The following is a 22898-nucleotide window of genomic DNA, read 5'->3' on the forward strand; positions in this document are numbered from 1 at the left end:
GCCTTTGGGGAGCTGCAGAGGTGAGCCAATGAGAGGTGAGAGTCAGCAGCCCCGCCCACTCACATGGTAGAAGCAGGTAAGATCTTTGTTGGGGTAAAAGTTGTGTGTTTGGTGTGTATAGGATCATCCATGTGTGCTGGGGGAGGGGAGATCCATTTCTATGGAGGGGAGAAAATATTTCTTCCTGGATCCTCCTTTCTCACTTCTCAGATCATAGGAAGGAAGGAGAAGGAAGGAGAAGGAAGGATGGGAAGTGTTACTTTGTGTAGACTTTTCTCATCCTCATCTGTCAGTGGAGGACACAGCCCCTCCCACCATCCCCATTTCTATCAACCATCATGCAGCTCCTGTGACCGTCCATAGGAGGCGCCGTGTCCGTCCCATCCAGCCTCAATGCCGGGGAGGCAGAGACAAGGTCAGCCCGGGCTGGAGGGGAGCAGAGCTGGGTTGGCTGTGACTGGGAGAAACTGACAATAAAAAGCAGAGACACTCAAGAGAACCTGTCAGCACTGAGATGGGTTTAAAATGCAATTTTTCCCCTTGAATCAAGACAGCCAATTAGATTTTAGCTACTGCTCAGATTAGCACAAGCACTGCAAGTACCTGAATGTGACATGGAGATGAGCTCAGCACTGTGTTGCTTCTCCTTTCACTGTCCAGTCACAGGCTGGGGGATGACCTGGGCTCAGAGGAAGTGGGTTAAATGATGCTGGCCATCAGACTGAAGTCATCCGGAGCAGTGGTCATCAACCCTGTCCTCAGGGCCCACTAACAGGCCAGGTTTTATGTAATACCTTGGAGAGATGCAGACTAGAATACTGCAATCACTGCGCAGCAAATGATATCACCAATGATGTATTTCAGTTATCTTGCAATCCTGGCCTGTTAGTGGGCCCCGAGGACAGAGCTGATGACCACTGATGGTAGAAAAAGTCCTTCAGCAGAATCTTCGGATTAGAGATGAGCTTCATACTAATTTCTAACGTGAAGTCTTGTTGTTTTGTACATGTGGGTCAGACACAAGTCATTGGGGTACAACAGATGTGCCCACACTTTCCTCCCAGACATTGCACTGTGCACAGCCTCATCAGACCACTGCTTTAACTCTTTTACTGCCAGCTCTTTATATTGTGTAGACCTGACAGTGGGGACTTTTACACACATCCCAGTCCCTGCAGCCACCATGAATGTGTGTATACCCTACAACCTGACTGCCCGCTGTCACAAGCGTTGGGTGGCTCTGCACACATCCACAGTAACTGCAGACATGCCTGCTTCCACCATGTAGCCCAGACTCCACTAGCCTGGCACTGGCATGGTGGGTACCACTGAGAGGAGGAAGCTGAGTTAACGGCCATCCAGTCTCACCCCTTCTCTTATTGCTGACCTGGAAGTGACATTCTACATTCTCCCTTTCACTTTTCCCAGCCGGTATGGGGGGTAGGGATGAGCTCCGGCGTGTTCACACAGCCCATGTGCAGAGCCCACCAGGGAGTCAATGCAGCGCTGCGCTAATCACAGGCAGTGAGACATTTCCCGATCTCTGCAGCCGCGCATCGGGGCAATGTCTTACTGCCTGTGATTAGCACAGTGCTGACTTCCTGGCGGGCTGTGTGAACACGCCTAAGCTCATCCCTAATGGGGGGCCAGGTGAGACATGCAGGGTCTTTTAGACCCCCTGGTGTCCCATTAAAGAGAATCTGTTGCCAAAACATCATCACTTTTTGTCCCCTATGTGATGGAAAAATTAAAAGGTTAAAGCGGGAGACCCGTGAATTTTTTTTTTTTTTAAGCCAGCAGCTACAAATCCTGCAGCTGCTGACTTTTAAAATAAGGGCACTTACCACTGTTCCTCGGATGCTGCCGCCGCCATCTTCGCTATGGGAATCAGGAAATTAAGCCTTATGGCTTCACTGCCCGGTTCCCTACTGAGCATGCGCGAGTCGTGCAGGGCAATAGGAATGATACCTGCTGTCTCTGGGACCCGTGTGTGTCCCAGCAGACAGCGCGGCGGGACGGGATGAGGCAAAGACTTCCGCGGGAGTCTATGCCCAGAAGTGGGTGCAAATACCTGTCTTAGACAGATATCTGTACCCCCCCTCCCCACTGAAAGGTGCCAAATGTGACACCGGAGGGGGCGAGGGTTCTGAAAAGTGGAGGTTCAATTTTTGTGTGAACCGCTGCTTTAAAGGGGAGGTCCACCCTAAAAAAAAAAAAAATGCATAAAAAGGCAGCAAAAAAAAAAGAACCAGTAATGGCTGTTGTTAGGCAGGTCGTCCTAATCTGCCTCTTCCTATTCCGTGGTGATCTTCTGTCTTCTCCTCCTCATGTTGTCTTCTGTGGAATGGGGTGCTGTGTGTTGTGGGAACTGTGTATCCCACAACACACCACACCCCATTCACAAAGCGCTGCGCGACAGGAAACGGGCAGTGAAGCCGCAAGGCTCCACTGCCTATTTCCCTTACTTTGAATGGCAGCGTTGGGACCCGAGAGCTGAGGGATGGGTCGGCCTCGGGCGGTCGACATCGTGGGCACCCTATAATTTTTTTTTTTTTTCGCTGGCCCACCCCCTTTAGTAATAAGTTGTAAAAAGTTAAAAAAGAGTTCCACCCAAGCACCTAACCACCCCCCCTCAAAATAAATATTTGAGACCCCCCACGTACACGCACATGCAAAAGTAAATGCAAGATTCGGGGGGTGCCTACGCATGAAACCATAAATTGTGATACACATGTTCCATATCGATGCGCAGGCAAGAGTGAGTGCAATAACTGTAGCACCTGAGTTCCTGTGCACTTTTAAGACGCCTTTCACACTGGGGCGCTTTTCAGGCGTTTTAGCGCAAAAAATAGCAGCCAATTGCCAGCTGAAAAATAAACTGTACCAAGATCATGGCTACGGCTGCAGCAGTGGTCTTGTACTAAACACTTGGAGACGGGAAGTTTTTATGTACATGTGGATTACCAAGCGATTTAAAGGAGTTGTAAGGCCTCAGGGTTTTTCATCTGAATACATTCTGTGCATTAACCGCTTGCCGTCCAGCTGGCATCATTATACTGCGGCAGGTCGGCACGATCCCGCAAACCGTCATAGCTATACGTCGGCTTGCGGGATCGGGATAGCAGGCGCACGCACGCACCAGTTACACAGCGGAGGGTGCCGATGCTCATGGCCGACGGTCACGATGACCGCCAGCCATGAGTGATCATGAGTAAGCATGAGCTCTGGCGTGCTTGCACACTCCACGTGCAGAGCCTGCCTGGGAGTCGGCACGGCCCTGCACTAATCTCAGGAAGTGAGGACTTCCTGGCGGATTCTGCACGTGGAGTGTGCGAACACGCCGGAGCTCATCCTTGATCATGAGCACCAGAGACAGAAGACGGAATTGTGTGTGTAAACGCACAAATCCCTATTCTGCTCTGAGAGATTTGTGTGTTCCTATTAGCTAGGGACCACGATCCGTCACTTCCTCTAGTCAGTCCCCTCCCCCTTCAGTTAGAATCACCTTCCAGGGAACACATTTAACCCCTTGATCGCCCCTAGTGATAACCCCTTCACTGCCAGTGACATTTTTTACAGTAATCAATGTATTTTTATAGCATTGATCACTGTATAAATTCCAATGGTCCCAAATTTTTTTAAAAATTGTCCCATAATGACGCAGTCATGATAAAAATTGCAGATCGCCACCATTACTAGTAAAAAAATAAATAATAAAAATGCTATAATGCTATCTATCCCCTATTTTGTAGATGCTATAACTTTTGCGCAAACCAATCAATATATGCTTATTGCTATTTTTTTTTTACCAAAATATGTAGAAGAATACATATCGGCCTAAACTGAGAAGAAATTAGCTTTTTTTAAAAAAAAATGGGGATATTTATCATAGCAAAAAGTACAAATTTTTTTATTTATTTTTTCCGAAATTGTCACTTTTTTGTTTAAAGGGCAAAAAATAAAAAACGCAGAGGCGATCAAATACCACCAAAAGAAAGCTCTATTTCTGGGGAAAAAAATGTAAATTTTGTTTGGGTGCAACGCCGCGCGACCACGCAATTGTCAGTTAAAGCGACGCAGTACTGAATCGGAAAAAATGGCCTGGTCATTCTGCAGCCAAATCTTTCAGGGCTGAAGTGGTTAAGGTGAAAAACCTTCTGTGCTGCCCCCGGGGCCCCCTTTTTTCTTGCCTAAACCCGATCGTTTCGGCGACAAGCACGCGACGAGCAGCTCCAGGTGCCGTTTCGCGTCCTCATTGGATAGACTGATAGCAGCGGGAGCTGTCAATCAAATTCAGTGACACGGGAGTCATGGCAGGGCCGAGTCCTGCTGTTTGTGTCAATGGGCGCAGCAGCTGGACTCGTGAGCGCACCCGGACGGGTGCCCGCAGGAAAGGTGGCTCTCCGTGGGGCAACCAATGAAGAGGAGGAGCCAGGAGCGCCGGCAGGGTACCCCAGAAAAGGAGGATTGGGGCCGCTCCGTGTAAAACCCTTGCACAGAGCAGGTAAGTATGACATGTTTGTTATAAAAAATTAACCTTTACAATCACTTTAAGGGAAACCTCTAGTAAGGAAATTCTATTCTACATACCTTTGTATAGTGCCTCAGAAGAGGACAGTGTCCTATAAATCAGTAATATGTTCCTACATTTGTGTTTATATAATCTGAATTTGTCTAATGAAACATAATGCAACTTTAGTGTTATCAGCACGATAGGAATAAATGTTTTCCTCTCTATAATAGTCTTTCATCATTGATCCTGTCTAGGTCTCCACATTCCTCTCCCATACCATGCTCCGCCTCCTTCTTGACACAAGTCATAATGCTGCTGGGAGATTGCCCCGCAGGGGCATTGCCAACATCACAGAGCGCATCAAGCGGGACGAGCGGAGGCAAAAGCAACGAGTTCAGCAGGAAGAGGGCGCTGCTCGGGTAATAGACCAAAAACCTTTATTATATTTACTGCTGATAGCATGACACAATGTTTTCCCAAAATAAGACATGCGCCCTATTTTTAGTTTGCTAAAGTGCTATGTTTCATAAACAATTGCCATTTTTAAATATATTTTTTCATCCCTTTATTGAATCCTCGCTTTTCTGATTTCCTGCAGCCTCTTTACAATCGCTTCTTGTCTACTTCATCTCCATCCATGGTTACATGGTGTTTCTCTCAGCTGATCATTGCATGTACCAGAAAGTGCATGTAAACAGCATTCCTCGGTTCGCACTGACAGGGAGAGCCAATTGGTGGCTCTCCCTGTCAGAGGGGGGGGGGGGGGGGGGTCTATGCTGATAATAAGCACATTGATTATCAGCACAGCCAGTTTAGATGTGCCAATGGTCTGCCAATCAGAGCCCAGCAGTGCCCCAACAATAAAGTCTGCCAGTGTCCACCACAGTGCCCATCACAGCCACCTATCAGTGCTGCATATCAGTGCCACCTATTGGTGCCCATCAGTGATGCCTATCTGTGACCCCCAATTCTACATATCCGTGCCCGTCAGTGAAGAAGAAAACTAAATTTTATAACAGAAACTAAGAAAAACTTTTTTTTTTTTTTTTTAAAGTTGGTCCTTTTTAGTTTGTTTAGCAAAAAAATAAAAACCTCAGAGGTGATCAAATACCACCAAAAGAAAACTATTTGTGGTAAGAAAATGATAAAAATGTAGTTTGAGTACAGTGTCGCATGACCCTGCAATTGTCATTCAAAGTGTGATAGCGCTGAAAATTATCCTGGGCAGGAAGGGGCAAAAGTACCTGGTATTGAAGTGGTTAAAGAGGTTGTAAACCCTAAAAAAATAAAACAAACCTGTAAGACAAAGGCATAATGAGCTAGTATGCATAGCATACTAACTAATTATGCAATACCTACCTTAGAACAAAGCTGTTGCAGCAGCACCCGCACAACGCGGAGACGGCTGACATTTTCCTTGGAGTTACTTCCGGGTTTGCGGGGTCCGGAGCAGTGATTGACCGCAGCCATGATGACGTCACTCCCACAAATACACACGGGTGCCGCCGGTCACAGCACAGGGCCCTGAAGAAACAGCACGATAGGGCGTTCCTTCAGTGTACAGATGGTGGTGTATATAGTAAATATCTCCTAAACGGTGTAAGTTTAGGAGATATATACAGTACCTATAGGTAAGCCTTATTATATGCCTGCCTATAGGTACTATTAAACAGGAAGACTTTACTTCCTCTTTAAGCCTAAGTCTAAGTTTCAATAAAATAGAAGTCCACACAAGGGACATACTGTATAGTTAATATGATATGTCTCTTGTGCTGATTCTTCTTCTTTTAGGAAACTTCCTCCATTCTGACCACCCCGCCTCTATTCTGGTGTGATGAGTTAGTATAACTAAAGGGTTCTCATCATGATGAGCTCCTGACAGCACTTCAGTTGTATTAATGCCCACCTCACTGAAGATTATGGTGACGGTGGTAGGGTAGAGGAAGATTTCTCCTAAAAAGAAGAAGAATCAGCACAAGAGACAAATCATAATACCTGTGCTGATTTCTATGTTTTTTTATTTTAGTTAAACTAGGCTTAAACAAAAAATGACATACAGCAGCAAACCTCTGCATTTAATTTATTTTGATGATTGCATTCTGTTTTCCTCCTGTCATCTGTGTTTAATTTTCATTTCCAAGTTCCCCCTAACCTTTGATTCCAATTTTAAAGTGGCTCCGTTCCTTGGCAGGGTCACCTGGAGCTACCCTTATGAGCGAGCTCCTGCATAGGATTGCAGACCGACGTGATGAGGCTACACATACAGGCAGCTCATTACCCCCATGCTCCTACCCAGCCTTCACATACAGGCAGCTCATTACCCCCATGCTCCTTCCCAGCCTTCACATACAGGCAGCTCATTACCCCCATGCTCCTCCCCAGCCTTCACATACAGGCAGCTCATTACCCCCATGCTCCTTCCCAGCCTTCACATACAGGCAGCTCATTACCCCCATGCTCCTTCCCAGCCTTCACATACAGGCAGCTCATTACCCCCATGCTCCTCCCCAGCCTTCACATACAGGCAGCTCATTACCCCCATGCTCCTCCCCAGCCTTCACATACAGGCAGCTCATTACCCCCATGCTCCTTCCCAGCCTTCACATACAGGCAGCTCATTACCCCCATGCTCCTCCCCAGCCTTCACATACAGGCAGCTCATTACCCCCATGCTCCTCCCCAGCCGTCACATACAGGCAGCTTCTTTTTCAGGATGCTTTGTCATGCACAGGCAGTTATCATTCTCTAAAGGAGGAGCTGGGGAATACCTCCAAAGATTGTCAGTGTGGGCAGAAAAACCTGCTGAAGATCGATTGCTGATCAGGCATGCACAACGTGGTATTGTCGCAAAGGCTGATGGGACATGTAACCCCTCCTCAGGCATTCATAGGGCTTTTGGTACATTTCAACTGGTAATTCTGGAAAGGTGGGTCTGCGGAATATGAATCCCCAATGACTTAGATCGTGTTTTTTATTTTAACCACTTGCTTACTGGGCACTAAAATCCCCCTCCTATCCAGACCAATTTTCAGCTTTCAGCGCTGATGCACTTTGAATGACAATTGTGCGGTCATACAACACTGTACCCAAATTAAAGTTTTATCATTCCCCCCCCCAAATAGATCTTTCTTTTGGTGCTATTTGATCACCTGTGCAAATATTATTATTATTATTTTTTTTTTTTTTAAAAGACTAAATAATAAAAAAAAATGTTTCATTTTGTTATACAATTTTAAACGGGTCGTTGATGTACGCTGATGAGGCGGCAGTGATGGCCACTGATGGGTGGCAGTGATGGGCACTGTTCAGTTACACTGATAGGCAGCACTCATAGGTGGCACTGATTGACACCACTGGTGGGCATTGATAGGTGGCACTTGTGGGCACTTTCAGATGGCAATTATGAGGCATAATTGCCTCTTCCATTTCGGTACCAATGTTCCTTTAAGGTGAGCCGGTGAACATTTTTTTTTCTTCTCCGCTGTCAGCGGGAGGAGAAAAAAAAGCACCGAGCTTTTGTTTTGATCATGTGATCAGCTGTCATTGGCTGACAGCTGATCACATGGTAAGGGGCCGGGACCTGCACTCTTCATTGGTTCGAATCTTGCCTATCTCATCGCACCTTCAGTGTCGCTTACAACTTCACTTCCTCCTCTCCAACTCCTCTTACCTTTGGGGTCTCCCAAGGTTCTGTCTTTGGACCTCCACTATTCTTGATCTACACATCCTATCTGGGTCAGCTGAAAGCCTCCCATGGCTTCCACTACCATTTATATGCTGATGACACCCAAATCTATCTCTCTACCCCTCAGCTCACCCCATCAATCTCCTCACGCATCACTAATTCACTAACAGACATATCAGCCTGGATGTCAAACCGCTTCCTCAGACCGAATCTATCTAAAACCGAGCTCTTAATATTTCCTCCCCCATGTGCCCCTTCCTCTGACTTCTCTGTCAAGATCAATGGCACATCTATCAGTCCATCCCCACATGCCAGGGTGCTAGGGGTAACATTAGACTCTGAACTGTCCTTTCAGGCCCACATCCAATCCCTGTCCAAATCATGCTGCCTTAGCCTCCGCAACTTTTCCAGAATACGCCCCTTTTTAACTAATGACACCACCAAGCTTCTGATTCACTCCCTGGCCATCTCTCGCCTCGACTACTGCAACTCGCTCCTCATTGGATTACCTTTACATAGACTATCCCCCCTTCAGTCCATAATGAATGCCTCTGCAAGACTCATCCACATTACCGACCATTCAGTGTCCTCCACCCCTCTCTGCAAATCCCTACACTGGCTTCCACTCACACAACAAATAAAATTCAAAGTACTAACAATAATTTACAAAGCCATCCCTAACTCTGCCCCCAGCTACATCACTAACCTAGTCCCAAAATACCAACCAAGCCGCTCTCTTCTGTCCTCCCAAGACCTCCTGATCTCTAGCTGCCTTGTCAGCCTCCTCCCATGCTCGCCTCCAGGATTTCTCCAGAGCTTCTCCCATCCTTTTTAACTCCCTATCCCAATCTGTCTGACTGTCACCTAATCTATCCATCTTTAGACGACCCCTGCAAATCCTTCTCTTTTTAAAGAAGCCTATCCTGCTTCTAACTAATACACTGTTTTACTTCCTCCATCAGCTCATCCCCCACAGCTATGACCCTTTTGTATCAATTGACCCTCCCTTTTTAGAGTGTAAGCTCTGAGCAGGGCCCTCTGATTCCTCTTGTACCAAATTGTAATGTCTGCCCTAATTTTGTAAAGTGCTGTGAAAACTGTTGGCACTATAAAAAATCCTGTGTAATAATAATAGTATAGCCAAAAACATCAGACCTTCTGGCACATTTTCTATGTGTATCTGTTCACTAATTAATGTTATTGCTTATCTTGTTTGTTAAGTATTTACATATTTGATCCAGATCCATTGTTGTTTATGGTGTTTCCAGATGCCAGAGAGAGAGAGCCTATTGCTTTTATACTTAAAGTAGATTTAAACGCAGTTGCTAAAATCTCATATAAGCTGATTTACACTAGGATTGCACTGGAACGTGCATGCTCTCGTGTGGTGCATTTTGATAGACCATTCATTTGAATGGGATGCAAAACTCGCCAGAACGTGCAAAACGTAGTGCTTTCACTACTTGCAAAAATGCACAGTACCAAATTGCATGGTACTGCAGTACCATGCGATTTGGTGCCAGAAAACACACTGCATTTGCGATCTGTGTTTGGGGTACGGTTAAAAGTACATTGGCACCCGCATGCAGATCGAAAGTGGAGTACGTTTGAATGTGGTGCGGGAAATGTGCACTGATTGTGCCTATCCTGCCCTGCGTTGTGGTGGGAATGGCCCTTAAACTGTATGTCATGTGGTACCATTACTAAGTATGTTACACTATTTGCAGAAATTGAAGACTGATAACCAATATAAAATATAAATTTGTATTTTATTTCTTTATTTTATTTTTATCTACAGTCATGTGTATTGTTTTATCCCTCTCATGTGACAGGTCTCAAAAGTTAAAGGTCAGCACTGGAAAGAGAAAGAAGTGATCAAGTATGAAATCTCTACAGTGCCCGGAAATAAAAAAGGTCAGCAACCATATATTAAAGTGGAACTTGCATTTAAGGCCTCATTACACAGGTGGTCTGTGAAAGGGCCATGTGTCTATGTGGCTTGAGCCACCAGGCTGAGTAAGTGTATGGGGATTCCATCGGCTGCGATGGCACAGCTGCTTGTCTCAGTTTCACAGGGGTGTGGATGAGTGGCCCCCGGATGCCAGTCAAATTGGCCAGGTGGCTGCGACAGTGCCCATTTGCAAACTACAGGCCTTAGTACCCATGTGAGTGAGGCCTAAAATACAAGGTCTGCCTTTTAAGACCCCTCTCCAAATTTCTGCAAAGCAGCATAATCCTTTAGTAAACCCCGTAGATGGGGAAAGAAAGTTAATATCCTTACCTTTCTCCCTGCTTCTGCCTGTGATGCCCAGGCAAGGGTGACGTCATCCTCCTTCCGGCGAGCACCGGGGAATATAAAATACTCCAAATGTCCCTAAGAGGACACTACTAGCTGTGCAGAGGTGCTGCAGCTTCATCTTGTGAGATTTGGAGTGCTCTCCATTTCCCAGGATCTCATCAGCAGCAGGCTGGGAGCTGGCAACCCCTGCACTGGCTACTTCTATATTTGCAGTTAACTCTGTCCCAATAATATATGTATCAGCTATTATTGCCATATTATGTGCTTATCAATATATGTCTACTCATTTTTAGATACAACATGTCCACTGCCCTCCTCCTACAGCCCACGCTATGTAGAAGCTGCCTGGTATGCTTGGTGGGTGAAGCAAGGTTTCTTCAAGCCTGAGTACCAGGTGAGGATACTGAAGGGTTGGCATTTGGTCTGCACCGTTGATGGGAAATACTAGACACCTGATTGTGGAATATGTAAATATTGTATGTTATGCCTTGCATACCGTTTCTCGATTATTAATTAATATGGACTAACAACCTTTATGTAAAGAGTACAGCTGGTGATCCTGTCACCAGACCATTCATTTCAACCACAATCGCCCTATAAGATTATTTGTACTTTTAAACATATTTTTTGCATGTTATATACCTGAAAAGCTTCCTTTGTGTGGACCTCCAAAAGTTTAGAGACTGCTGCTGGGTGCCCCCAAGTATTCTCATTACATAGAGCAGCAGGAGGCAGGGTTTATCTCAGAAGCCATAGAGGCAGTAATCTCTCTGCAGAGGTCCAACACACCCACCCCCCTTCTGAGTTGGACAACGGCGGCCGGTGTTCTGCCAAGAAAGGTAACCCACCCCCACGGCAGATAAAGAGTCAGTTGTACACGGTGCCTACGTTCCAACACTGTTGTAAGACACAACTTTGTAACAGGGCCCCTCGTGGGCTCGTTTCGCTCACCGCGCTTTGCTCGGTAGATTTATATTCTGACTCTATGTCCACTTGGATGGTGGGGCTTGAACCTGGAGTCAGTGCGCAGGCGCTGTGTAGAGCTGACAATCAGCTGTTCATCTTCGGAGACTTTCGGTGGCTCTGTAGTCGTTCGTACTGCGCAATCGCTGCGCCTGAGCAGTACAGGGAGGGCATTATCCGCCGGTGGACCTTTTTCGGCAAGACACTGGCCATACGGGGGGCAGGGGGACATGATTAGAGCCGGAGGTGCCCCAAGCTCACTCAGTTTTGTGACAATAGCGAATTCATAATTTTCGCTATTGTCTTAATGCTTCTCCTCCTGGCCAATCCTGGCTCAGGAAGCAGGTCCTGAGACCCGATTGGCTAAGGGAAGTGTTCCTATTCGCCGCTGCTGAGGAGAAAGGAGGAGATGCAGAGGAAGCCGCGCCGATGTGAAGTCGAGGAAGGAGGACCGCTGCCTGGAGGAAGCCCTCAACCTAGATTGGGTAAGTGCGGGGACAGATATCGACTGGGAGGGGAGGAATGTCGCTTTGACGGTGGATGGAAAAAAAATATACCACCAGCCGCCACTGGAGTTGGATATATAGCTCTGCAATCAGCAAAGCTCATGCTCCCTGCTCATTGGAGCTCTAGCGCTTTCTTACCAGGGGATGTCAGACCTCTACCAAGACACCACTCAACACAGAGAGCAAATGTTTTTCTCCAGCATTCTGGCAGTGGACAGATCAACTAGAAGACTTTGCACATGTTTTGTTTTAATGTATCTGGAATATATTTAGCTGATTGATTGAAACTTCATTCCCAGTCATGGAATGTTTTTGTTTTTGCAGAGTCGTCTCCCTCAGTCTACTCCAGAGGTCTTCTCTCTCTGCATTCCTCCCCCAAATGTCACCGGCTCCCTTCACCTCGGACATGCCCTTACTGTGGCTATTGAGGACTCTCTTGTTCGTTGGTGAGTCCCTTTCCAATAAAGTGCTTTGCCTGGAGTACGTCTGTGAGAATTTGTGCATGTTCCACCACAAGAGCAAATGTAACGTCATGTACTGATGTTGGAGCAGAAGATTTGGCTTAACATTGGTGTTCTAATTCGTTCCAAAGGTGTGCAGTATGGGTAAAGTCAAGGCTCTTCTTCGGACTCTCCTGGTTCTCAACACCAAAAATGTCAAACCATGTCTTTATAAACCTTACTTTGTGCACAGGGACCCAGTTATGCTAGAACAGAAAAGGCCCTTCATATGAGTAAAGAACAGGTCACAAGGTGACCAATGTACATTAAAATAAATTCTTAATAAGCAAACAGGGATAGGAGTGCATGTTTTGCGTTCTTGCAGCTCCCACTACTGGGTTGTGGGTAGGCAGTGGCACTTCCGTGGCTATGCGTCTCGGGGACACCGCTTCTATTTTCAAGCAAAAAAGCCACTAATAGACTTGCAGCATCTGGCGAGTCTAAGGTTTTGCCCTTTTTGCAAGGATACAGGCTTCCCCCTACAACGTATTCTCTCTGCTGACCATGGAAAGCTGCCAGGTCTTCTGCATTGGCTTGTGACATGCTTCTCCACCCCTATATGCTTGTGAGTGCGTGGTGTTTTTATTATATCAACATGTTTATGATTTTAATGCTTGAAGATCACTTTTCACTCTGTTCTCTCTTCTTATGCTCTATTCAGTATATGCATCTTCCCTGTCCAGCTAAAGTAAGGGGCTGCACAATCGGTGTATTTTAGAACCCCGATGGGATTTAAACCCTGCATTATTCCTTCTTTGCCTGAAACACAAGCTGCAACTGTTCTTTATTGTTAGAAAATGGCCTTGTTGTCACAAGGTTGGAAGAGCACAGATATCTAAGATGTCTTTGTATGCGGTATCATTAACGTGGTTCTAAAGGCTTAAGGTTTTTAACCTTTATACATTCTCTGCATTAAAGTAAAAAAGTAAAGTAAAAAAAAAAACTTTCCATGGTCAGCTCCCCCTATATACATACCTGAGGCCAATCTCGATTCAGCAATGTGCCCGAGAGCAGTGGCGCTCTCCTCTTAGGACATGGAGGCAGCAGCGGAATGCATTGGCTCATGCTGCTGTCAATCAAATCTTGTGAGTAGTGAGCAGAGGGGGCGGCCAAGCTGCACTGGGTGTCTCAATAGAGACACCCAGGCGCACACAGTCCGACTCAGGATCGGACCCGCTTGAGTGCCCACATCATGCAGCTTGCTATGGGGGCACTCGGAAGGGAGGAGAAGCTGAGAGTGCCAGGGGGGACCCCAGAAGAGGAAATTCGGGCTGCTCTTTGCAAATCAATTGCACAGAGCAGGTGAGTATACCATGTTTAAAATGTAAAAAAAAATGTATACCTTTTTTAGTATCACTATTACTGGAAACACCTGAACCCAGTAATTTATTGGAAAGTCCACATACTTTTGGCCATATACTTGTTGAGGTGGTCAGGTATTTTGGCAGAAGCAAAACCCACGTGTTTTAAAAACTGAAATGCCCCATACATGCGGTCGGAATTTCCGTCTGAAAATGTGCGATCGGATCATGTTGTCGGAAGATCCGACCAGGATCTGGGCTCCATCGGACTTTTTCAGTCGGATTTTCCGACGCACAAAGTTTGAGAGCAGGATCTAAAATTTTCCGACAACAAAATCCGATCGCATAAATTCTGATCGTGTACAGACAATTCCGACGGACAAAGTGCCACGCATGCTCAGAATAAACTAAGAGGTGAAAGCTATTGGCTACTGGCCCGTTTATGGTCCCGACGTATGTGTTTGACGTCACCTCGTTCAGAGCGATCGGATTTTCCGACAACTTTATGCGACCGTGTGTATGCAACACAAGTTTCGGACAAAATCCGTTGGAAAAAATCCTACTGATTTTGTGGTCGGAATGTCCGACTGTGTGTATGGGGCATTACAGTTAACATTGTCTCTAAATACTTTAATATTAGAAACACGTTTTTAGAAGACAACCCTTGAGTCAGTGTAGAGGTAATGGGGTTGATTTGCTAAAGGCAAATGAGCTGTGCACTTTTGCAGAGTGTGACTGCACTTTGTAGAGCAGTTGCTCCAGAGCTTAGTAAATAAGCAGAAGCTCTGCTGACTTCCATTGACCAATCAGGTGCAAGCAAAAATGCTATGTTTTTTTTTTTTGTTTTTTTTTCCCTTGCTCGTGATTGGGTATTCTTTGCAAAGTGAAGCTTTACCTCCTCATTTACTATACTCTATGCAGTCTATTTACCTTTAGTAAATGAATCCCAATGTATCTCTGTTGTCAAAGCAGCTGCATATTGTTCTTTTCCCTTACTTCCTGACCGGAGAAACATTTGTTTCTGTGACAGTAAGTGCTCATGGACATGGACGTTTTAAAAAACTGGCTGCAAAGTTAGCTCCGACGCCTGGAAAAATCGGCGTTAAAAACGCGTTTTTTTACCGCGTTTTGCATTGGCGTTTTTGCAAGTTTTTTAGCGTTATCATTAAGTAGCATTTTTTTAAAGAAACACATCTTTTGGCTATAGCACTCCCAAATTTCCCACAATGCCACAGAAAACAAAAAAATATGTTACGCGTTTATGCACGGTTTTTCGTGTTTATGCATGTTTTTACAGCTCTAGCTCCGCGCCACGGAACGCACTGGTCCTGGTTTTTTTTTACAGCTTAAAAATGCCTATGCCATTTGCAGCTCAAAAATGCCTAGGTGGGCATGAAGCCATAGACTAACATGGACAGGCGCTTTTAAGCTGCAAAAAACGCTCAAAAAAGTGGCTGTAAAAACGTCCGTGTGCATGAGGCCTAAGTGAAAGAGAATCTCTTTAAAGCTGATATACTGCTTTCCCTATTAGGTGGGTGCTGCACATTTCAGATCCCACTGAGATTCTCTCATACCCTGTCACTGCTCAAGTCCTGTTATCTCTGAAGCATTGAGAGGCCTGCTGGCTCTTCTGGGTTTTGCGCTACTAAGCCTGCCCTCCTCCTCCTCCTTTGTTAATTACTTACAGCGTGCACAGTACACGTCATTCTCCTAGGCAAATGATGTGTATAGGCACCGATTCTAAACCCTTTTTGTAAAAGGAAAAAAAAAAGCAGCTATACAGGGTGGGCAGGAGGCATTTTCACTTTATGGCTGAAGACTTGCTTTAGGGCCTGGTAACAATGGGCTGTAAAGAGGCTGGACTTTTTTTGTTTATTTTTTTATTGCCTCTGAAATGCTCAATAATTTGCCTTGTAAAACCACTTAATGCGCTACATTAAGCACTGAAAAATTAAGCATTTTTCCTGGTGCTTTAATTGTGTTTTTAGCTTGTATGATGTGTTTCCTGGGTTATTACCCATAAGGTCCCAAACCAAAGACAGTGGTATGCATTAAAGAGGGATTCCGCCAAAAAAAATAAATATTAAAAGCCAGCAGCTATAAATACTACAGCTGCTGACTTTTAATAAATGGACACTCACCTGTCCCGGGTTCCAGCGATGCCGGCAGCTGAGGCCGATCGACCGCTCGGGCCTCGGCTGCTGCCGCCGCCATTCTAGGTGAGGGAATCAGGAAGTGAAGCGAATCGGCTTCACTTCCCGGTTCCCTACTGCGCATGCGCGAGCCGCGCCGCGCAATAGGAAATCTCCGCGCTGTCACTGGGACCCGTGTGTGTCCCAGCAGACAGCGCGGCAGGGCAGGAAATGGCGTAGACTCCCGTGGGAGTCTATGCCCGGAAGTGGGTGAAAATACCTGTCTTTGACAGGTATCTCCACCCCCCTCCCCCCCTGAAAGGTGTCAATTGTGACACCGGAGGGGGGGGGCTTCCGATCAGCGGAGGTTCCACTTTAGGGTGGAATCCCGCTTTAATGACGCTTAAAATCGAATGTGAAGCGTGCTTTCAAAACATTGGCAAGCGGATTTTGATGCTTATCTTTTCTCCTGCCAAGAAAAATGTTGTCTGGACATAACATTTTTATGGTTGAATATATATTTTATTGCGTGCCAAACAGAGAAAAATAACACAGTTACAAACAGGCAATTGCATCATATACGTAGCCTGGACACCGAATAAGGCATTGCAATATTAACAGAATGAAGAGAGAAAAGGAGAGAAAAAAAAAAAAGGGGGGGGGGGGGGGGAAAGCAGAGGAAGCGGGTATACCAGGGAGAAGGAGAGAAGGGGCAGGGGGGGAGGTAGAGATAGAAAGTAAGAGCTGAAAGAGAGAAGAGTAGGATGGGGAAGAACAAGGAGAAGCACAGCATTCGCATTAATAGAAGCAGACATGTGCAAAATACACCTTATTGTTATGCACTCACTTCACTACAAAAAAGTTTAGTACCAAAGGTGGCAGTAATCAAGTTATTAAGGCTTGGCCGCTAGGCCACAGATGGTCATAAGAACGACACCTTCCACCAACCAAACCCGGCTAACAGCCTGCTCATGAGATCGTAAGGTTGTTAAGGAATAATTCCGTCTGCGAGTGGTGTTGCCAAATGGACCATAACATGGTAAACCTTTCATAAGCGTCATCCGCCTTCGCCTGCAATTCCTCCATGAGCATTGTGTCATTAAGGATAGCCACCCACGCCGAAACAGGAGGGGTGGAATCTTTTTTCCAGTAGAGAGAGATGGCGTGACGAGCCGCGGAGAGAAAAAAGTTCAGGAGATTGCATTTCTGCGACCGTATCGACCCAGGGAGAATGGATAAAAGTGCAGACAAAGGCGATGGAGGCAAAGAGGTCTGATACATGTCATTGTAAATCGTAAAAATCTTACCCCAAAAAGGGCGTATTCCATCACATTCCCACCAGATATGAACATATGATCCCTGTGCTCCGTGACAGCGCCAACACACATCAGAGGTGGACGGAAACATCTTGTGTACCGAGACCGGGGCCCTGTACCACCTCGAGAGTAGTTTATAATTTTTCTCTTGTGTAAACCCTGACCTGGAGGATTGATGCGTATGAGTAAAGGAGGTGGACCATTGTGCGGAGGAGATCTCTAAGTGCAGGTCCCTAGACCAGTGGTCCGTGAATGCAGGGAGAGTAGCATACAATCGGGTTTGGATGTCTTTATAGATGTACGACAGGGTATGTCTTGGGGTTTGAGTCAGGTTGCAGAGATCCTCAAATGGTGTGAGCGGTCTATGCGTTTTTCCGGAAAGATGGAGATCTCTGCAAATCTGAGTCAGCGAGATAGTTGTAAGCCAGTCCGTCTTTACATTGGACTGGGGATGTGGAGGAGGGCGGAAATGACTGGTAGTAGGATGAACAAATTGATTGGCTGTGGGCCAGTGCTCACTGGTATAGTTCCCACAGTGTTGCTTAGCAGCAAGGGCCGGGAAGGCCGGACATAACATTTTTAAAGTGATTGTAAAAGGTTTGTTTTTGTTTTGTTTTTAAATAACATGCTATACTTACGTGCTCCGTGGAAAGGGTTTTGCACAGAGTGGCCCTGATTCTTCCTCTTCTGGGATTCCCCATCAGCGCTCCTGGCTCCTTCTCTTCATCAGGTGCCCCCACGGAGCCCCACATTCCCTGGGGGCACCCATGCGGGCGCTTCCATTGACACAGACAGCAGGACTCGGCCCGCCTCCGGCTCCTGTGTCACTGGATTTGATTGATTGACTCCAGCTGCTGTCAGTCTATCCAATGAGGATGGAGACAGCGGATGGAGCCGCCAGGCTCGTGCTCGTCGTTTGAGCGATCAGGTTCAGATAAGAAAAACCTTAGAGACCATAGAATGCATTACAATGAAAAACCTTGAGACCTTACAACTCCTTTAATACAAGGTGAACTCTATATAGTGTGCTTCACTAATATTCATAGACGTGATCATCTTTAAGCAGGCCAATTGTAAACACACCAACTACTGGTGGAAAATACAGTCCAAACCCCATTGTGTATCTACCTTTTATTTCAGGTTGCACTAGATTGTTGACCTTATTTGTTTAGCACATTTAACTCTTTTTGGATCTTCTCTCTATCAGGAGGAGAATGCTGGGTCAGAAAGTTCTCTGGGTGCCTGGATCTGATCATGCTGGTATAGCAACACAGGTAAGCTATGATTTGCGATACTTCTTCAAATCAATATATATCGCCTACCAAAGCACAATAAGCTCAGTGACGCTGAGTTTGTTAAACATACAAGCTCAGCGTTTGGGCAAAGTTTGCTGTCTGGCCGCTATGCCTTCTGAACCACGATTCTGTGATCATGATACTGGAACTGCACATTTACCAGGCTCCATGTCACTGAAGTGGTTGGACCGCTGTGTCTAACAGGCACAGTAGCTGGACGGGGAGCTCTGTAATGCTAAGGCTTTGATTTTACTAGTCTCTGCGTTACTGAGCTGCACTGAAGCTAGTGTCCTATATTGATAGTAGTGTTGGTGCCACCCTCCAATCTGTCCCCCATGAGCATCTTATAGGCCTCATGGGAGGCATAACCCTGAGTGGGTGTGTTTGTATTCCTGTACCAACCAGTCATATTCCAGCTGTCACTGATTCAGGACAGGCTAGATAATAAAATGAAGAATCCATTTTCCTTGCAGACTTTCAAAGTTAGGCCTTGTTCTTTACACCCATGCAGGGATCGTTTACACACAGACACGGAGTTGCACGGGTGTTCCTTGCATCCCGATGCAGGCAGTCCTATTGATGTCAGTTGGGACGCAGTGGCTGCACAGACAAATGCACGCTGTCTTGCGTTCAGAGCTGTGCATCTGTACCCACAGGGATGTCAGATTGGGTGCAGTGGCTGTGTCCTTGTAGCCTCTGTGTCCCAATTGACATTAGTGGTACAGGTAAAGACAGCCCTCGTGCAGGCATATGGTGCAGTACCCCCTGTCTGAAGAAGGACTTAGGTCTGGATCACACCTGTGCATTTTTTAGTGCTGTAACGAAATGGCTTCCACACTCTGCTTAAGTGCTTTCGTCATATACTGCTTCCACCAGTCTGAATATAGATATCAGATATTCCAACCGCTGACAACCAATAACTAGACAGTACTCGTTTTGGCTGCCGAACATGATCTGTTTATTTGAACACAGGTACATATAGATATACTCAGGGGACAAGCCCTCCTCCTTTGCTTAATGAAACAGGGAGGGGTAGACTTTACCTCCACCAGTAGCATGACACGGGTGTAGACTGTCTTTGGGAGGGGCTGCTGGAGAAATCCCTTCCCTCCCACAGCTAATCCACAGAGACATATACATCCCATAATATGTTGCTCCCAAGGCAGACATAAACAATAGAACAATAGGATACAGGCACTTAACAAACCTATAGCAACCCCCACCCCACCTCAAACCATCTAACAATGGTCTCTGATGAAAGATGGACTTTATATTCATATATTCTTGAGATCAGACTGGGGTTCTTTGTTGCCCTGTGCCCCTAATAGACACAGGGTGACTTGCACATAGGAGTGGCCGGGGAAGAAGGACAAGGAGATTTCAGTGCTCTCCTAGAGAAGCTGGGTTCCACAAGCCCCCCCCCCCCTCCCCCATCCAAAGTGACTCCCGTCACAAGTGCGTTTTCAGTTTTGCATAAACACGCTACAGTTCGTTGTTAACATGGTTTCCTGTGGTTCACCTTCACATCTGTGCATTTTATTCTGGCTTTTAGCTCCATAGACTTCAATGGATCAAAAATGTGTATTGAAAAATGCACTTGAATTATGCAAACTGCAAGCTGCATAGGTGTGAACCAGGCCTTAGTCATGTAATTTGTCTTCTAGGCTGTGGTGGAGAAGAAACTATTTAAAGAGCACAGACTTTCCCGGCACGATCTGGGACGAGAAGAATTCCTAAAGGCCATCTGGAAGTGGAAGGAAGAGTGAGTGGCCAATTATATGCTTTTGTTTTTTGTTGTTTTTCTTTTCAAGATGTTTGTTCATATGTATCTAATCTCAAAAACAAAAGTGTAATATTTTGCAGCTTGACAGTCTTCAGATATGGTGGTGGCATTGTTTTTTTTTTATTTTAAATTTTTCCTTTATTTTCACCAGAGATCCTGCCATTAACGCACTTCTTGTTCTAGGCTGACAATGCACATACACTGTACTGTGCGTGTGGAGGAGCAGCGTCACTCTGATCAGGCTGATCTCTTGATTAGGACGACAAACACCCCCCCCCCCCCCTCCTCTTCTGTATTAGAGGGTTGTTGCTTTGTAGTTCACCAAAGATACATGGGGCAGCTGAGAACATTGTTATGGAATTCAGCTCTGTACACAGGACATTACAAAGGCTATTTCCTGTACTGGCAGAAAATGCACTTAGCCTTAAAGTGGTTGTAAATCACAGACATGAAATCTGAACAAAGATAAGAGAATAAAGGGCGCTTCTGGATAGCCATATGCGACCAGAGAAAATATGCTCAAAGGGTTAATATAGTTCTGGCTGATGTACAGTATCTCACATAAGTGAGTGCACCATTCACATTTTTGTAAATATTTTATTTTATCTTTTCATGTGACAACACTGAAGAAATGACACGTTGCTACAATGTAAAGTAGTGAGTGTACAGTTTGTATAACAGTGTGCATATATAAGCACCCATTTCCGTCTTAATGATATAATAACTTGCCTATCAACTCACTCATCCAAATTAAGAGACATCACCAGCATTCTTACGTTCTCAAATCGGTCAGCATCTGATTTCCCTGAGCTGAGCATCTGCTTTTATTTACATATCAACAGGAAGCCACACCCTGGAGGGTTTGCTTCCAACAGCTAAACCCCTCCTACACAGTTTGTGACCTCACAGGAGCAACACAGGATGTGAATGACCATATAAGTACATGACCAAATAAAAATGTAACAATACAGGACGTGACAATACAGAAACCCTTCCAACAGGGTTAGTTAAGGAATAGAATACAATGCAATACAATAGAGAAGAAGGTGGTGTCTTCACAGACGGGCAATCAGACATTTGTATTCCTTCAAAAGAACCAATCATACATTCAAATAGACTAGCAAACTGACTAAATGATTCAATAACCAATGACTACAGTTCCTTGTGGATGGGAGATTATCTGCAGGTGTATGTCATGGCACCCCAAATATGTTGATCAGGCATACAGGGGTGACGAGCGCACATCCACTAAAACCGATAAATGTTTTTGCAGGGTGAACAAATCCCCCCGCCAGACGACGTTCCGTGCATCGCACAGGGGCCCTTTGCAGAGTGGGGGTATGTCCACCAGCGAACACCTCTCTCCAAACAGAAAGTTTACCACTACCTAACAGGTCTCAACCAGCGTCAGTCTGCCCCAGTCAGCTCTTTAGAGCGGGCTGGGGGAGAGCGAAAATTGGGGGGACTCTTGACCATACATATTAAAATACATCTTCATAAAATTTTCCACAACAATGGGAATATCAGGAGTCTGCACAATGGATGGTAACATGCTTGTTTCGGGTCTAAGACCACCAGGTAGTGAGGGAAGGAAAAGCATGACAGTTCTAAAACATTAATCTACAAGTTGGCTGTGGCACCTCTCTTATTGCTTTTGTGGCAGTTTCCCCTACAAGGTAAAAAGATGGGTCAGCGCAAAACCAGACTAACAATCCTATTGTAAGCAGCTAAACACTCAAGGACGCTGTGTATGTGGATCATTGAGGCGAGCCAAAAACATCACCATGGACGGCGGGGGCCCTCCCTGCTCCCCTTCAAATCTGCAGTGTCTGATAGTTTGTCTGCAGGAAGAGGCTTCACCATTCCACTCCCTCCGATCGATGCCTGAACGCTTTCTATACATCCCAGAGTGACCATGGTTCACAATTAACTGGCTAAACCTCCTGAGAGCAGTTAACCCCTTCTTATCAAGACTTCCTCATGGTGGTGCCATTGTTAAATCATTTTATTAATATATAGCTATATGCTTCTTATCTTTTTGCTGCAGTCTGCACCAGCATCTAACAGTCCTGGGTATATTGCTTGGAAACAGTTCAAGTATAATAAAAAACTATTTGAATCCAATCCAAGGTGCATATGTTTTCATGCATACATACATATATATATATATATATATATATATATATATATATATATATATATATATATATATATATATACAGTGGTGTGAAAAAGTGTTTGCCCCCTTCCTCATTTCCTGTTCCTTTACATGTTTGTCACACTTAAGTGTTTCGGAACATCAAACCAATTTAAACAATAGTCAAGGACAACACAAGTAAACACAAAATGCAATTTGTAAATGAAGGTGTTTATTATTAAAGGTGAAAAAAATCTAAACCACCATGGCCCTGTGTGAAAAAGTGATTGCCCCCTAAACCTAATAACTGGTTGGGCCACCCTTAGCAGCAACAACTGCAACCAAGCGTTTGCGATAACATGCAATGAGGCTTTTACAGCGTCCTGGAGGAATTTTGGCCCACTCATCTTTGCAGAATTGTCCTAATTCGGTTACATTAGAGGGTTTTCGAGCATGAACAGCCTTTTT

General features: G+C 45.5%; 1 protein-coding gene across 1 annotated transcript in view; it reads left to right on the top strand.

Annotated features, from left to right (window-relative positions):
- Positions 1 to 393: 393 nt before the first annotated feature.
- The window catches only part of VARS2 (valyl-tRNA synthetase 2, mitochondrial), a 66665-nt gene continuing 44160 nt past the window's right edge, over positions 394 to 22898 (top strand). The window contains exons 1-7 of the mRNA XM_077478937.1: positions 394 to 415; positions 4768 to 4932; positions 10031 to 10112; positions 10791 to 10891; positions 12291 to 12412; positions 18423 to 18489; positions 20175 to 20272. Of these exons, the coding sequence (XP_077335063.1) occupies positions 4792 to 4932; positions 10031 to 10112; positions 10791 to 10891; positions 12291 to 12412; positions 18423 to 18489; positions 20175 to 20272 (611 nt within the window). The 5' untranslated portion in view covers positions 394 to 415; positions 4768 to 4791. The remainder of the gene's footprint in view (positions 416 to 4767; positions 4933 to 10030; positions 10113 to 10790; positions 10892 to 12290; positions 12413 to 18422; positions 18490 to 20174; positions 20273 to 22898) is intronic.

This window comes from Lithobates pipiens, unplaced genomic scaffold (genome assembly GCF_037356315.1).
Source record: "Lithobates pipiens isolate NorthernLeopardFrog02 unplaced genomic scaffold, aLitPip1_a1.2 Scaffold_1, whole genome shotgun sequence".
NCBI lineage: Eukaryota > Metazoa > Chordata > Amphibia > Anura > Ranidae > Lithobates > Lithobates pipiens.